The 17460-nt window shown below is 41.8% G+C and overlaps 1 protein-coding gene across 3 annotated transcripts; it reads left to right on the top strand.

Moving 5' to 3' along the window:
• The first annotated feature begins 180 nt into the window (after window positions 1–180).
• Window positions 181–15199, top strand: LOC135512481 (SEC23-interacting protein-like). 3 transcript variants are annotated; one of them, XM_064934552.1, is made up of 17 exons: window positions 182–526; window positions 6147–6664; window positions 6771–6981; window positions 7370–7563; window positions 7837–7926; window positions 8195–8405; window positions 8639–8780; window positions 9102–9310; window positions 9774–9874; window positions 9984–10142; window positions 10616–10711; window positions 10944–11111; window positions 13029–13184; window positions 13479–13581; window positions 13724–13912; window positions 14017–14185; window positions 14580–15199. In XM_064934552.1, the coding sequence occupies exons 1-17, from the start codon at window positions 394–396 to the stop codon at window positions 14659–14661; spliced, it is 2931 nt and encodes a 976-aa protein (XP_064790624.1). In that variant the 5' UTR covers window positions 182–393; the 3' UTR covers window positions 14662–15199. The 3 variants fall into 3 exon arrangements, with proteins under 3 accessions (XP_064790625.1, XP_064790624.1, XP_064790622.1); XM_064934550.1 differs by having other exon boundaries at window positions 183–526; window positions 9981–10142; XM_064934553.1 differs by lacking the exon at window positions 14580–15199 and having other exon boundaries at window positions 181–526; window positions 9981–10142; window positions 13724–13942; window positions 14017–14102.
• Window positions 15200–17460: the final 2261 nt, after the last annotated feature.

Raw genomic sequence — 17460 nt, 5'->3', positions numbered from 1 at the left:
TTGCATTTTAAATAAGTATTCTGTTAATAATGTTGGCTGTCGACTAGAGAGTAAAGTCAATCAGAAACATTGTTAACCTTTTTTATTTTATTTTTAAAATAAATTTACAGTACCTCAGCCACAGCAGTAGATGGCAGCACTGAATCTTACTCATATTTATTCCCGTACCCCGTCCATCAAGACGGCAAAGAGCTTGCGGAGATTCAGCGCCTACTTAACGAGGAACACTTGACCGCGTAGTTGTATTGTTTTTGGCTTGAGTTTATCACTTGTATAACAGATCAGTGAATTTGTGCAAACGCCAGCACAGAGAACTACGTCTGACATCCGGGTTGTGAAATGATGCTGCTCCGGCAGTAAAATAAGCTTTGCTACGTGTAATTTGGGGTGAAAATGGCTGATAGGAAAACCATTAATGTGCCGAATTCCAGCGCAAATCTACTGTTTTCTGCGGCACCGGAGTTCAACTTCAATTTACCTGTCATTCCTGTCAGCCAGGCCAGTGGTCCAGCGGTGTTATCAGGAGGTAAGATAACGCTAAGCCAGGCACAGCAGGGCCCCTAGGAATTCAATGACTAACATGACAGCTAGCTAGCCAACTAACTACTGGTTAGTTAGCTGTCAACTAGCCCTTGATCATGCGTAACTCTCCGTTACATTACTCAAGAGTCATTGGACAAAGGTGTCTTTTGCAGGAATGGTTTGATCCCCGACGCTTGCTCTGAACATACATTGCTGGCGGTATAGTTTTGGAACTTTATCGTTCAAATAAGCTATATATATATATTTCTTTTTTTAACTTGATACACACATTGATAGGGTTAGGGGTAGTGTTCCCACACGGCCATATCTCCATGTTACAACGCTTGTTTACGAAAAAAGAGAACACCTGTGCTAATTAGCTATCAAGCATGTTCTGAACACCTGTGTGTAACCGTAACCCTGGTGTAGCGTAAGTGTCGTTTCGTTGGTTGGAGGCACCCATAACTGTATTGATCTGTGCAAAACTGGTACAGTAAGTGTATATTTTTTTATTTAAAGGATTATTTCTCGCTGATTATTGACGTTTCGAAACGTTCAAACACAGCGTGGGGATTGTAGTTCACATGACGTGAGACAAAGAAATCTGTAGCATTGGGCAAAGCAGTAGTTGATTGTAGGGGTGCCCATGGGGTTGGGGATCAGACATGGCCCGGGCAGGTTTCAAGGGTTAGAGTAGTGCAGAAGTTGTTATATGCTGAGGCAGTGAAGAAAGTAGGTGGGTCAAGGGGCGGCAGGGTAGCCTAGTGGTTAGAGCGTTGGACTAGTAACCGGAAGGTTGCAAGTTCAAATCCCCGAGCTGACAAGGTACACATCTGTCGTTCTTTCCCTGAACAGGCAGTTAACCAACTGTTCCTAGGCCGCCATTTAAAATAAGAATTTGTAAGTAAGATTGGGTTTTTTGTATTTATAGAAATGGTTATCAACTGTACTGCAGAGATGGAACCTAAGTTGTAGAAAACTGAGGCAGCTGCAGAGAGTTATTTGGGTGTGTTAAGTGGTGTTCCATCCTTTCAGGTTGACCTGAGGTAGGACTAAATAGATGTAAATAGTGGTTACTTTTTATTATTATAAAAATAAATGAGTGTAGTGTTAGATAGTAGGGTATTTGCTTGAAAAATAAAGTATAAGGGAGTTGTACTCCAGTCTAGTAGGTGGCGGTAATGCAACATTTATTGGATGCCAACTGCGGTTAAACCTCATAGAAGAAGTAGTAGTTCACATGTGGCAGTAGTCGGCTGCGAAGCTGGCAGAGAACTGTTGGTAGAATGCCGTCTAGAGTTTGAGAGCTAGCTGTCCACAAGCCCATTACACATTTTAAACTTGTAGATAAATCTCTGCAATGTATTAGATATCAGGACATTTCTTTGGGAATTGTTTTAATAGCTTGGTAAATAAGTAGAATAACAGTTGCTACAGCTTAGCTGAGGGATGCTTAGCTCTCAAAGGAGAGATTGTATTTGTATTACGTATTGACATTTTGGATAATAATTTATTACATTTCTATAGCACTTTTTGTAGAATCTCAAAGTGCTTCAAAAGCACACAAAAAAAAAAGCAATATGTCATGACGGGTCAACCAGTAGTGGCCAAATCTTTGAAAGCTGCATCCTCCGAAGATGGAGAGGGTCTGTTCATGGCTTGAACTGAGGCATAGAGAGGCAGCCTTTAGGTACTATGCACCCAGCATCTGGAATAGCCTACCAGAAACCAATGGTGAGCTGAAACTGTGGACTTATCTTAAAACACACCTTTTTAGCTTTCTTTCCGTAGGTTGCTTTTTAGTCATTCAGGTTTTATTGTTATTCTTTAGTTTTGTATCCTCTAATGCTTGTTGTGTAGTAAATATTCATTTGTTTTAATTTTTACTGTGAAGCACATTGCACGGCATTCGATGTCTGAAATGTGCTGTAGAAATAAAGCTTGATTTGAGCTGAGAGCTGGACAGAGGATGGTAGATGATTGAGTCTGCTGATGATCTTGTAGAGGGCAAGTTTGGGAACCAGCCTAAGTTTTACAGTTACTGGACTTCTCCTCCACTCTGTGTAGCACCACTTGGGTGACGCCTCAGCAGCTCTGGGCGTCAGAAAGGTCACCACATAAAGTTTAGAATAGTAGTCAGTCGTCCTCTCTACAAGTCCTCTCACTCAGCAATGCTGTATTCCTCTATCTCCCATTCATCTCACGCTTTATGCCACTACTCAAATTATGTTCACAAAAGATCAGGTAAAACAAAAAAGATGGTACTGTGTCCAGATGCATTTTTCAAACAAAAGCTAGCTAGCCAAGCCAAAAAGTATTAACCTGTCAGTCAATCTGCAGATCCGTGGCTCAAAAACAACAGATATATGCAATAAAAACGAAATGTTATCAAAAACAAAAAATATATACACATTTACAGGAGCTCTGTGCACCGAGCTGTTTGTTTAAACTACTAGCACACAGCTCAGACACTCATGCATACCCCACAAGACTTGCAACCAGTGGTCTCTTCACAGTCCCCAAGTCCAGAAAAGACAATGGGAGGCGCACAGTACTAAATGAAACTCTATTCCACATCAAATAACTAACTCATGCAAGTCGCAAAATCAGATTTAAAAAAACATAAAGATACACCTTATGGAACAGTGGTGACCCTTACATGGTGTCACTACCATGGCAGGAAAATACCATGGTATTTAGCTGCTAAAAAATCAGGCTTTTTTTTGTACTAGCTACCATGGTACCCAAATTAACCATGGTAGTACAAAGAAGAAAATACCATGGTTTTGTATTAGCTGCATGTAGTAAAACATGTAAGCATGGTAGTTGTTTACATTGTATGGTGAAATGTCCTGATATCTAATACATTGTATGGTTTACATTGTTTACATTGTATGGCCTGTGTCCCATTGTTTTTTGGGTAAAGTGACCAAAAGCATAGTAATTTATGGTACTCATAATGCAACGTTGACTACTTGCTCTGCAATGTTAAAGTATAGGCCTAGTACCCTCTTAAACCCCTTTTAGTTCAAACTGAAAAACCCCAACACACATGATGTAGTGCACCCTCTTAAACCTTGGGACCTGGGTAGGGTGAGAAGAATGGAGTCTGAAACCTTGAAGATTTAAAATGAGTTAGTTTATCTGGTGCATCTTCAATACAGTTTTCAGTTGTCTCTCTCCCTCTCTCATTCAACTGGCTTGGCTAATCTTATACAATTCTAAATAGCCAACATACAAAAAAAATGTGTAAATGATCCTCCACCAAATTTCATAGTGGGTGCGAGACACTGTGGCTTGTAGGCCTCTCCAGGTCTCGCACCCACTGTGAAATTTGGTAGAGGATCAGTGATGATCTGGGGGTGCTTCAGCAAGTGGGAATCCAGGCAGATTTGTCTTTGTGAAGGACTCATGAATCAAGCCACGTACAAGGTTGTCCTGGAAGAAATCTTGCTTCCTTCTGCTCTGGCAATGTTCCCCAACTCTGAGGATTGTTTTTTCCAGCAGCGCAATGCTCCATGCCACACAGCCAGGTCAATCAAGGTGTGGATGGAGGACCACCAGATCAAGACCCTGTCATGGCCAGCCCAGTCTCCAGATCTGAACTAGAGGTCGACCGATCATGATTTTTCAACGCCGATACTGATTATTGAAGGACCAAAAAAGCCGATACCGATTAATCGGCCAACATTTTTTTCTTTGTAATAATGACAATTACAACAATACTGAATGAACACTTATTTTGCTTAATATAATACATCAATAAAATCAATTTAGCCTCATATAAATAATGAAACATGTTCAATTTGGTTTAAATAATGCAAAAGCAAAGTGTTGGAGAAGAAAGTAAAAGTGCAATATGTGCCATGTAAGAAAGCTAACGTTTCAGTTCCTTGCTCAGAACATGAGAACATATGAAAGCTGGTGGTTCCTTTTAACATGAGTCTTCAATATTCCCAGGTTAGAAGTTTTAGGTTGTAGTTAATATAGGACTATTTCCCTCTATACCATTTGTATTTCATTAACTTTTGACTATTGGATGTTCATATAGGCACTTTAGTATTGCCAGTGTAACAGTATAGCTTCCGTCCCTCTTCTCGCCCCTACCTGGGCTCGAACCAGGAACACAACTACAGCAACCATGCAGAGCAAGGAAACGACTACTCCAAGGCTCAGAGCGAGTGATGTTTGAAACGCTATTAGCGCGCACTAACAAGCTAGAAATTTCACTTCGGTTACACTAGCCTCATCTCGGGAGTTGATAGGCTTGAAGTCATAAACAGCACAATGCTTGACGCACAACGAAGAGCTGCTGGCAAAACGCAAAGAAAGTGCTGTTTGAATGAATGTTTACTCGCCTGCTTCTGCCTACCACCGCTCAGTCAGATACTTTGTATGCTCAGTCAGATTATATGCAACGCAGGACACGCTAGATAATATCAGAAACCATGTGTAGTTAACTAGTGATTATGATTGATTTGTTTTTTACAAGATAAGTTTAATGCTAGCTAGCAACTTACCTTGGCTTACTGCATTCGCGTAACAGGCAGTCTCCTTGTGGAGTGCACAAGGACTAGTTAACTGTAAGGTTTCAAGATTGGATCACCCGAGCTGGCAAAGAGAAAATCTGTCGTTCTGTCCATGAACATGCAGTTAACCCACCGTTCCTAGGCCGTCATTGAAAATAAGAACATATTCTTAACTGATTTGCCTAGTTAAATAAAGGTGTAGTAAAAAATAACAATAATAATCGGCAAAATTGGTGTCCAAAAATACTGATTTCCGATTAATCGGAATGGCCGAACAATCGGTCAACCTCTGATCTGAACCCCATTGAAAACCTCTGGAGGGGGATCAAGAGGAAGATGGATGGTTACAAGCCATCAAACAAAGCCAAGCTGCTTGAATTTCTGCTCCAGGAGTGGCGTAAAGTCACACAACATCAATGGAAAAGACTGGTATGCCAAGACGCATGAACTGTGATTGAAATCAGGGTTATTCCACCAAATATTGATTTCTGAACATTTCCTAAGTTAAAACATCAGTATTGTGTTGTTTAAAAATGAATATGAACTTATTTTCTTTGCATTTTTTGAGGTCTTGACAACACTATTTCTTTTGTTATTTTGACCAGTTGTCATTTTCTGCAAATAAATGCTCTAAATGACAATATTTTTATTTGGAATTTGGGAGAAATGTTGTCAGTTTTATAGTATAAAACAGAAATGTTCATTTTACCCAAACACATAACCTTTCAATAGTAAAACCAGAGAAACTGATCATTTTGCAGTGGTCTATTAATTTTTCCAGAGCTGTGTGTATTGTATGTATGTATTGAGTTATGGTGACTCAGTGTTGGTGCTAGCAAATTGTGAGACCAGTTATCAAAACGCCTCGATATAACAGAATTTAGTTTAGCGTTCCTCAGCTATCTATAGCAGTGTCAGGTCAACAGAACTGTCGTATCAACAGAACCCTTGTTGGTATGTAGTTAGTTAGTCAGTTGAGTTTCTCAAAGGGTGGATTCACATTGGATTGTTGACATTGCGCACATTTAGAATGAATGTACTGTTCAAATCTACTGCAGTAACTCAGTTGCTCAAATGTTCTGTTGTTTTTCCAAGATACTGCAGATGTCGGAGAAGAAGACAGCTTTCTTGGCCAGGCCTCTGGAAATGCCCCAGCACCATCCACGTTTAGCTACTTCTCCAGTCCTGTGAACAGTAGTGACCCATTTGCCTCCATCGGTCATCAGCCGGCATGTCCACCACCAGCGTCACTCTCAGTATCCCTCGCGACATCGGGACCAACCTCTGTTCCCAGTGTTGCCAGCATGGCCCCAACACCCCCTATCCCACTAATAAACTCCAACCCTGCTCTGCCACAGCCATTTGGCACTGGCGTTCATCAGAACCCCATGGGAAGCTACACTCCTCCCCCGAGCACAGTGACCCCACCCCCTCCACAAGCCCCCGATCAGAGTTATAATCCGTACCGTCACACACCCCTCAGCAGCAGAGCCAAACCCTATGTGCCAGCTTCAGAGGTCCAGTCGCTATTCCATCCACCGCCGCAGCAAAATCCATACACTATGGGCTCTCCAGCTCCAACATTCCAATCGGCACCCTCCACATTCACAAAGGTAAACAACAACTCCACTCTGATAGGGTGTTAGCATTCACTGGTTTCTCTTGCTATTTATTGCTTGACAATCAGGCTAATATATTATGTCTTTACTCTCTCTTCAGCCCTCCCCCACCCAGATTCAAGGGCCTCCCCCTATGGCCCAACATGCCGCCATGGCTGGAGCACTGGTCCCAGCCAATCAAATGATGCAATACAACGTGTACGAGGCTGTTCAGCCTCACTGGTTCTTCTGCAAACAAGTGGAGTCCAAGAGCGCCTGGCTTCCCTTCAGTATCCTGGACTCCATTCAGCTGGAGGAGATCTATAATTCAGGTGAGATGAAGGATCTGATTTCTACTACATTGGAGCCATTCATTGTATCGTTATCCAAGTTGACTTTTCATCGCTCTCGTTTATTTAGGCCTCGCAATTTGTTAAAGCTGTAAGTGCAGCGACCATTTCAAAATGTTTTGAAACATTATCCGTTGCATGCCCTAATAAACACAACCCTAATTTATGCACACTCGGAGACCTGATCATCTCACGAGTCTGTCATTTTGTTTTGCTTTTCATAAAATTGTATGTTGTCAAGCATATGCCATGTCTCTCTTTTTGTCGTGAATCTTTTCTTGTCGCACTGCATTTTCAGGTACGTAAAGCAAATATCTGTGAGAAACAGACAATAAAGAATAAAGACTACTTTAAAAAAATTCTCCTCTAGTGCAACCGGACCCTGAGAACGTGATTGTGTGCACAGACGGTGGGCGCTACGACGTGCAGCTCTATGACCGCATACGAACAGCTGTATTCTGGGAGGAGGAACCTACAGAGGTGCGGCGCTGCACTTGGTTCTACAAGGGAGACTCAGACAGCCGCTTCATCCCCTACTCAGAGGAGTTCAGCGAGAAGCTAGAGGTTTGCATCGTAAAAAAAACAGGACCTTGTATTGACCAGGGTCTTGTTCATTAGGCCACGCAATGAAGGAAAATAGTCATAAAAGGGATGTACTTCTGATAACGCCTGTTTTACTACAGTGTGCCCTAATGAACAATACCCAGGTTTTTTCTCACTGTTACGTAAATTATAATACAACTGACCATGTGGTGTGTTGGGTTTTAGCCCTGAGAGTGGACTGATAGGTGAATGTTATGTCTGAGCTTTGTTTGATTGGCTGTCTTCTCTATGTAGGGAGAATATAAGAAAGCTGTGTCAACCAATCAATGGCACCGTCGGCTGGAGTTCCCATCGGGGGAAACCATTGTCATGCACAATCCAAAGGTATGTTGGTAGGCCTTAATTTTACAGTGCAGAATTACCAAGTGTTTACTAAAATTACATGGTAATCACAAAGTAGTAACTTATCCATAACTTGTTTTTTTGGAATTCATTACAACAAGCACCATTAGGTACCAGTTAGTTACCAATTGTGAACACTGATCAAGACTGTAAGGAAAAATAACATGGTTTTGAGTGGACTTTGTTTGCAGACCCAGACATGACTGTGTTTCTAGTTTGTGAAAAGGCCTTTTTTTATGTCTTTCAACAGGTGATAGTACAATTCCAGCCCTCTGACATGCCAGATGAGTGGGGTACGACCCAGGATGGACAGACCAGACCCAGGGTGGTCAAGAGGGGCATCGATGATGACCATGACGAAGTTCCCGATGGGGAGCTCCCTCAGGTGGATCACTTGGTGTTCATGGTGCATGGCATCGGTCCAGTCTGTGATCTGAGGTTCAGGAGCATGGTGGAGTGTGGTATGTGTGATTTCTCCATATAGCCTCTATTTCCCAGAGCTATAATAATATTGTAAAATGGATGTGCTTGTTTATGTCCTGAATAGTATATGGTATGTTCTTCCTGTTATGTTGTTTACTATGCCCAGCAATAATGAATAGCGTTTATTGAATGTCATTGCGTTGAATATCCATTTAGTACTCCATACCAACCCAGATAGAGTATTAAAAATGTGTGTTCCTTGTGTTCACAGTGGATGACTTCCGGAGTGTATCACTGAAGCTGCTGCAGAGTCACTTTAAGAAGGTGCAGGACGAACGTGTCATCAGCCGAGTGGAGTTCCTTCCTGTTCAGTGGCACACGGCCCTGCATGGGGATGCCACAGGGGTGGACAAGTGAGGAGACACTAATAGAATTTGAGGACGTTCCTACACTTGGGAATAGGGCCTGTTCTTTGTGGGATAGGGAAATTATATTGTAACTGACCTGAGTGGCAAGCTTGTACAAATGGCTGTGTCACAGAATGTTACTAGCTGTCAAAAACTTGCTAATGCATCCTTTATCCTCAGTTCCTCAATTTCTCTCAAAGTTCATTGGAGGAAGAGGTCCAAGGGAGGGACCTTAGATCCTCTCCTCCAATGTGCCTTGAGAGGAATTGAGGAAACAAGTATGGAGGAAGCAAGGATTTGGTGTCAATCAATTTCCTACTGTTTTAGGAGGATAAAGAAGATCACCCTGCCCAGCACAGGTCGTCTGCGTCACTTCACTAACGAGACCCTCCTAGATGTGCTGTTCTACAACAGCCCCACCTACTGCCAGACCATCATGGACACAGTTGCCCTGGAGATTAACAGGATCTATGCCCTGTTCTTGCAGCGGAACCCAGACTTCAAAGGAGGCATTTCAGTATCCGGACATAGTTTAGGTACAAACACCCAAACACCAAGGGACATTTCCAGACCCAGATAAAGCCTAGTCCTGGATTAAAATCCTTTTGTGCTTTTTAGGTCAGGACTAGGTTTATGCTGTGTTTAGGGGGACGCAAAAAACGTCATACCAGTCGACATAGCAGGACAAGAAAGAGGGTGACTGCAAAAGCAAGCTAGCGCAATTGTATGCATTACAATGGGGATTTCAGTAAGCAATCAGTGCAAATCAACATCCGGTAGAAAACAAAGCCGAGGCAGACAACAAAAGTTGAAAGATACCGTGTCAGCTGATGGAATTTACCATTGTGCCCTCATTGAAAACAATGACATCTGGTTTGCTGTCTGCCTCGTACCATCTAAACACAGCATTAAGAAAAGCATCCCCAAGTGTTCATACTTTTAGCTTAGTCATGTGAGAAAGATTTGGACAAACCGGTCTCTCTGAATGTTTGTTTGCAGGATCTCTCATACTTTTTGACTTGCTGTCAAACCAGAAGAATGGCTTACCTTTGCAAACCATGCCAACTGCTAATGGGGCACACCCTGCAGACACCAAACAGGTAGTGGGTCCATAACTATCCAAACATTGTTTATTTCATTATTTAGGTGACACCAGAGAGTCTAACAATAGTAATATAACCTGGAGTTTCCCACTTCTCCTTAAAGCAGGTGGCATCCCCCGCTGTTGCTACTTCACCTGCTACTGTAGAGGAGGAGCCTAAAGAGGAAGGGAAGGAGTTTGTCGATCTTTCTTCTGCTTTGGAACATCTGGGCCTGTCTGAGTACCAGAGCACTTTAGAACAGGAGAAGATTGACCTTGAATCTTTCGTAAGAACCCTCCTTACTTGTCATGAACCCATACAGTTATTGATATTTACTTTCAATACTTATCACACTATTAAAGAGACATTACACTCCAAAATAAAACGTTTGACAGATGTTTTCAGATCTCGAAAGTCTAGGTGAGTCTCGCCATTGGTTGTGTAGATCCAGCTTTATGCCTAAATCAATCATGATTCCGACCCCACAAAATAATGGAAAATATAATTTACTATGCTTATCTTTTCATTTTTGATTGCGGCTATAAGGATATAGCTATATAGATATAGCTGGATCTACAAAACGAATTGGTATGGCCTTATCTGAACAGAACCACATATGAGGTCTGAAAATAACTGACTTTTGAGTGAAATGTCCCAGGAACCGAAATTAAAGGATTCAATTATATTGCAATGACTCCCTAGACCATATCATAGAGTCAGTGGTTGCAATCTAATTTCCTCTCTCCTATATTCTGTTAGCTTATGTGCACAGTTGAGGACCTGAAAGAGATGAGCATTCCATTGGGGCCAAGGAAGAAAATAGCCAAGTTTGTCAAAGAAAGAGCAATTAAGCAGGTGATCATTTAATTGTCTTTTTCGCTCAGACTCCAGTGTTTTGTTCAATAGGAAGAAATATTTTTGAAACGGGGCGGTGCTACCTGAACTTAGAATACAAAGTTCTGTTTTCTATTGCTAAACGTTTCGCTACAGTGTGCCCTACTGAACACAATCCAGTAATGGTTAAAACAGTGACAACTTAACATAATCGTGTGTTCATGTGCCTTCAACTTCGGACTCCTTTTGTCAGGTAGCACAAGAGAAGAAGGCAGCAGAAGTTAAAGTGGCCAGTCAAGAGGTTGTCCCTGCCCAATCAATCGAGCACCTCCCAGGGCCAGGCACCACGAAGCTTCCTGTTGGTGGGGCTTACTCCTCTGTCCATGTGGATTACAACTACTTTGATGTTGGCACTGGGCAGGTAAACCTAAACCTCTGTCAGGATTCAATCAGATCAGCGGTGTCGAAGGTGTAACTGTGTTAGAGCTGTCAAATCCTCAAGCGGCTCCTGGTGTTACGTATTGCAGACATTGCCATGGATGCACCAAGATGCATTAATAGAAATCCCATGCAGCCGCGTTGCACGTTCGAACACTGGAATGTGTAATGTAATCTACACCTCGATTAGGCTAATATAAATCGCTTTCATTTAATGATCAGTGTTATTATTTCTATATAGCCTACACTTTCTCGTTCTGAACTTCTAACGCGGGTGGGATATAAGGACAGATGTGGTTTCGTAACAGTGACCACAAGAGAAGCTGCTCACCGATTTGACAGCTCTAATGAGGTTACACCTCCGTTGATCAGAATCCTGACCTAATGATGTTAGTCTACAGCCTTTCTGTAATGTCATGCATAAGCATACATTTTCATTTGGACACCTTTTTCCCTCAAAGCATAACATTTTTTATTTAACCCTTATTTATCCAGGAAGTCCCATTGAGGTCAGAAGACCTCTTTCCCAAGGGATACCTTGCCATGAAAAAAATTGTGGTGTGTGGCTCTAAAGTACACTGAACAAAAATATGAATGCAACATGATAAGAGTTTCATTCACTAAAATAAAAGATCCCAGAAAGGTTCCATACCCACAAAAATAGAATTCTCAAATTTTGTGCATACATTTGTTTACATCCCTGTTAATGAGCATTTCTCCTTTGCCAAGATAATCCATCCACCTGACCCATGTGGCATATCAAGAAGCTGATTAAACAGCATTGAGGGGGCGTGCAATTGGCATGCTAACTGCAGGAATGTCCACCAGAGCTGTTGCCAGATAATTGAATGTTAATTTCTCTACCATAAGCTGCCTCCAACGTTGTTTTAGAGAGATTTGGCAGTACGACCAATCGGCCTCACAACCTCAGACCACGTGTAACCACAGCAGCCCAGGACCTCCGGCTTCTTTCCCGGCAGGATCGTCTGAGACCAGCCACCCGGACAGCTGATGAAACTGAGGATGTCATGTGGGCGAGCAGTTTGTTGATGTCAACATTGTGGCGGTGGGGTTATGGAATGGGCATAAGCTACGGACAACGAACACAATTGCATTTTATCGATGGCAATTTAAATGCACAGCGATACCATGACGGGATCCTAAGTCCATTGTCGTGCCATTCATCTGCTGCCATCACCTCATGTTTCAGCATGATAATGGAAAGGGGGGGATACATAGTCAGTTGTACAACTGAATGCCTTCAACTGAAATGTCTTCTGCATTTAACTCTGAATCAGAGGGGTGCGGGGGCGCCCAGGGAACAGTGGGTTAACTGCCTTGATCAGGGGCAGAAAGACAGATTTTTACCTTGTTAGCTCGGGGATTCGATCCAACAACCTGGAAGCTGAAAATGTCCCAGTTCTTCCATGGTCAGCATGCCCACCAGACATGTCACCCATTGAGTATATTTGGGATGCTCTTGATCAACATGTACGACAGCGTGTTCCAGTTCCCGCCAATATCCTGCAACTTCGCACAGCCATTGATGAAGAGTGGGACAACATTGCAGAGGCCACAATCAACAGCCTGATCAACTCTATGCAAAGGAGATGTTGCGCTGCATGAGGCAAATGGTTGTCACCAGATACAGACTGGTTTTCTGATCCACGCCCCAACTTTTTTTTTTTAAGGTATCTGTGACCAAGAAATGCATATCTGTATTCATAGTCATGTAAAATCCATAGATTAGGGCCTAATTCATTTATTTACATTTATTGATTTCCTAATATGAACTAATTCAGTAGAATCTTTGAAATTGTTGGATGTCGGTTTTATATTTTTGTTCCGTGTAGTTATCTAAAAGCACTGTCTTGTCTGGTGTTGGTGTTCTGCTCCATAGGTGTCTGTTGTGTACCACACTCTGGACTTTGAACCGGTGAATTTCTTTGCCCTGGGATCTCCCATAGGGATGTTCCTCACAGTGCGAGGGCTGAAGAAGATCGAGGAGAACTACCAGCTACCCACCTGCAAGAGATTCTTCAACATTTACCATCCGGTTAGCCAGTCTTTCTCAGACATATCTTTCCTGGAGTATGGGTGTGCATGCAGATGACATACTGTATGTGATAGGATTGTCACTGTCAGCTATAAAGCACTTTGTGACAACTGTTTACATAAATGACTTCATAAATACATTTGAGCTGTGACATGGTTAATGCCAATGTGTTTAATTAAAGTACATCATGGTAGCAAATACTGTACATTCATTCATATGCAAGGGTGTAATCAAATAGTTTTATTTTTAGTTCTAAATGTTAAAATATCTGATTGTTCTTTCTGTTTGTTTTAGCTGGACCCAGTTGCTTACAGGATTGAGCCCATGATCTTGCCAGACCTGGACTTGAAACCTGTTCTGATTCCACATCACAAAGGGAGGAAGAGGCTGCATCTTGGTATGGAACTACTGGCAATTTTATCCTCATATTTATTTTCTATTTTTTAGCCTACCATTGTCAACCATTGGTTCCCACGTGTAATTTGTTTTAGAATAACCACTGTGAGGGGTTTACATGATGGATTGTTTGTGTATGGCAGAGCTGAAGGAGAGTCTGTCCCGCATGGGTTCAGACCTCAAGCATGGCTTCATCAGCTCCCTGAGGAGTGCCTGGCAGACCCTCAACGACTTTGCCCGCGCTCACACCACCAACGCCCAGCTGACGGCCGAGCTCGCCATGGTGGCCAATCAGATCAAGGAGGAGGAGGAGAAGCATGCACGCAGCGATGGTGAACATAAGGGCACAGTGATTTAAATAAGTAATGAAATATTGATATTTTGGTTTATTTGTATAGTGGGGGTAAAAATGTTAACTTGTAAAAAATGTGGTTAGTTGCAGAACACAGGACAGTGGAGAGTCCTGAGCTGCTGAGAGAAGAGGAGGCCCAGATGACAATAGGAATGCTGAACGGGGGAAACCGCATCGACTACGTCTTACAGGAGAAGCCCATCGAGAGCTTCAACGAGTACCTTTTCGCCCTGCAGAGTCACTTGTGCTACTGGTATGAAAATCGGTTCTGGCACTTTTACATCAAGGTGGAAATGGTGACTAATGTGCACTGTTGAATACTTTTAATGTGGGCCTTGGCTGGATCAGCCACTCGTATCATTCTGCCTCTTGGGCGCTCCACATGAGGTTATACGTGTGTGTGTGTGGTTGTTTGTAGCTTCTGTATTAAAAGTTAGCCAAGATTTAGCCATATAATGTTTTATTCTAAATAGCCACTAATACCGATTTTGAGTCTACTGCTGAAGAGTTTTGAATCTGTGGCTGAAACCCACTCCATGGCTTGGATTGTTTGTCTTCTCTACACAGCTGATCTATTTTAAGTTGATGTATTCTGTTTGACAAATAATTCAGTCTGTAGTGATTTACTTGTGCCTTTCTTTTTGCAGGGAGTCTGAAGACACAGCCCTACTACTCCTAAAAGAGATTTACATGACCATGGGGATATACCCAGAACAGATTCTACACTGATGCAATAGATTGGTAGCCTGGTGGAACCAGCCTGGTTGCTACGTTTACCATTCTCTTTCACTGCACGTAAGTTAAATGGAATGGTGAACACAGCTATCAGGCTGGTTCCACCAGGTTGATTAGAGTGAATAATACACCTTTCTAAAACCCTCATACTGTTTATCTCCCCATCAGGTTTGGCCATGTAAATGCTTTTTAATTTTATACATGCTTCTATGCTTCTTGTTAATATTAATTTTCCTTTTGTATATTCTCATAGTCTATTGTATGAAGATGAATACGCTTGTAATATACCATTTGTCTTAAATTAACTAGATCAAATTAGTGGATTCCAAAACCACTTGTTTGAAATTACATTTTTATAGCCTAAATTCTAGAACTGGTGAGGTTTGCATGGAGTTTGCTTGCTGAACAATATGGAATCACCAAATGGAACATATACAAGAGAAATCACATAAACTGCAAATGAAATATTTACCTCACGTTTTTTATTTTGTTTAAAAATAGTTGTGCAATAAACCATTTTACTTTCACATTACTTGACTTATTTTCAGTCTTCAGTGCTTTTATGTTGTATTTTTATCGCTGATTGTTAAAAACCGTATTAAATTGCACAAGTAGACTTCCACATATCCTCCTTAAATCTGGGTCGAAATAGAAGACTGCTTTTACTTTCTGCTTCAAAAACCAGGGTTCCTCCATTACCTTAGTGTGCTTAAATATACAAAGGTTTGTGTAACTACTTTGGTGATGAGCGATTTAACCGGTTATTAAACAACTAATTGACAGACGTCATTTCAAGTATTTGAATCTATATTTTTTTTTGGTGAGCCCAACTCGCTGTTTCTGTAAATCATTCACGAGAGAAGTTAAGTGGAGAACTATATGGGACACTGGGCTGAAGGGAGTTGTAGTTTTCATTAAGCAAATATTCAACATAGTTCAGGGTACAAACGTGATAATTAATAGCAACGACCATAATCCACTGTGCCGGTTCTTTTCCGGCTCGTAGAGATGGATACACTTATGACTGCTATGTTCAGTTTGATACACACCGACCGCATAAGCCACCGGGTGAGAGAAATGTACACAACACGATGGGAACGAGGCATATAGACGGTTCGTGAAAGTATGCGTTAACTACTTTGAAAAACTAGCAAAAAAAATTTTGTTTTTTTTTTTTTTACTAGCAAAATTATTGCCCGACAGCGCTGCTGCATACTTGGGCAGGCTAGCTTAGCTAAATACGATAACTAAAGACAGCAACGTTACAGTATGGGGAGAATAGAGAACTCTATTTTAGGCTTTGTAATTTGCATTCAAATTAAATAATCATTTTTGTCTATTGAAATCGAAAAACGTGAAATTTTTTTAAACGAACTAAAACCGAACCGACCTCCAAAAAGCACAAATCGGGCAGCACTACTACTTGAATGGATTGGAGTGAAAAGAGGGTCAGTTAAGCTTTTCAATCATTTCCTGAGTTCCGAGGCTTTCAAGAACCAAAAGACTGGAAACCAATTTTTTTATATATGGAGAGAGAGCAATGTTTTAATGAGGAAATACGCTTTTTTTAATTCAAAGGCTGTCATGAGGACTCGTGTGATACAAAAAAAGTTACTGTGTAACCTGGATTGCAATTCAGTTCGCTTCAACATTGCGTGACGGTTTGTACTGAATGACACGATTCCTCAGCCTTTGACAGACGTTTGCTCCCGATTAGTGGATGTGACCTGATCAATGTGTGTGACAATCTAAAATTGCAAACCATAATCCATATACAACTCTCCTTCAGTGGCCTCCAACTGCTCTAAAATACATGTAAAACGAAATGCATGCTCTTCAACCGATTGCTGCTTGTACCTGCCCGCCCGTCCAGCATCACTCTTCTGGACGGTTCTGACTTAGAATATGTTGACAACTACAAATACCTAGGTGTCTGGTTAGACTAAACTATCCTTCCAGACTCGCATAAAACATCTCTAATCCAAAATTAAATCTAGATTTGCCTTCCTATTTCGCAACAAAGCATCCTTCACTCATGCTGCCAGACATACCCTCGTAAAACTGACCATCATACAGATCCTTGGCTTCGGCGGTGTCATTTACAAAATAGCCTGCAACACTCTACTCAGCAAATTGGATGCAGTCTATCACAGTGCCATCCGTTTTGTCACCAAAGCCCCATATACTACCCACCACTGCGACCTGTACACTCTCGTTGGCTGACCCTCGCTTCATACTTGTCGCCAAACCCACTGGTTCCAGGTCATATACAAGACCCTGCTAGGTAAAGTTCAGTTTTCTCTGCTCACTGGTCACCATAGCTGCACCCACTAGAAGCACGCGTTCCAGCAGGTATATCTCACTTGTCACCCCCAAAGCCAATTCCTCCTTTAGCCACCTCTCCTTCCAGTTCTCTGCTGTCAATGACTGGAACGAACTACAAAAATCTCAAACTGGAAACACTTATCTCCCTCACTAGCTTTAAGCACCAGCTGTCAGATCAGCTCATAGATCACTGCACCTGTACATAGCCCATCTATAAATAGCCCAAACAACTACCTCTTCCCCTACAGTATTTATTTATTTTGCTCCTTTGCACCCCAGTATTTCTACTTTGCACACTCATCTACTGTCAAATTTACCATTCCAGTGTTATAATTGCTATATTGTATTTACATCGCCACCATGGCCTATTTATTGCCTTTACCTCCCTTATCTCACCTCATTTGCTCACATTGTATATAGACTTATTTTTCTACTGTATTATTGACTGTATGTTTGTTTTACTCCATG

This window comes from Oncorhynchus masou, chromosome 24 (assembly GCF_036934945.1).
Source record: "Oncorhynchus masou masou isolate Uvic2021 chromosome 24, UVic_Omas_1.1, whole genome shotgun sequence".
In the NCBI taxonomy this organism is placed as follows: Eukaryota; Metazoa; Chordata; class Actinopteri; order Salmoniformes; family Salmonidae; genus Oncorhynchus; species Oncorhynchus masou.
This window is presented reverse-complemented; position numbering and strand designations above follow the sequence as displayed.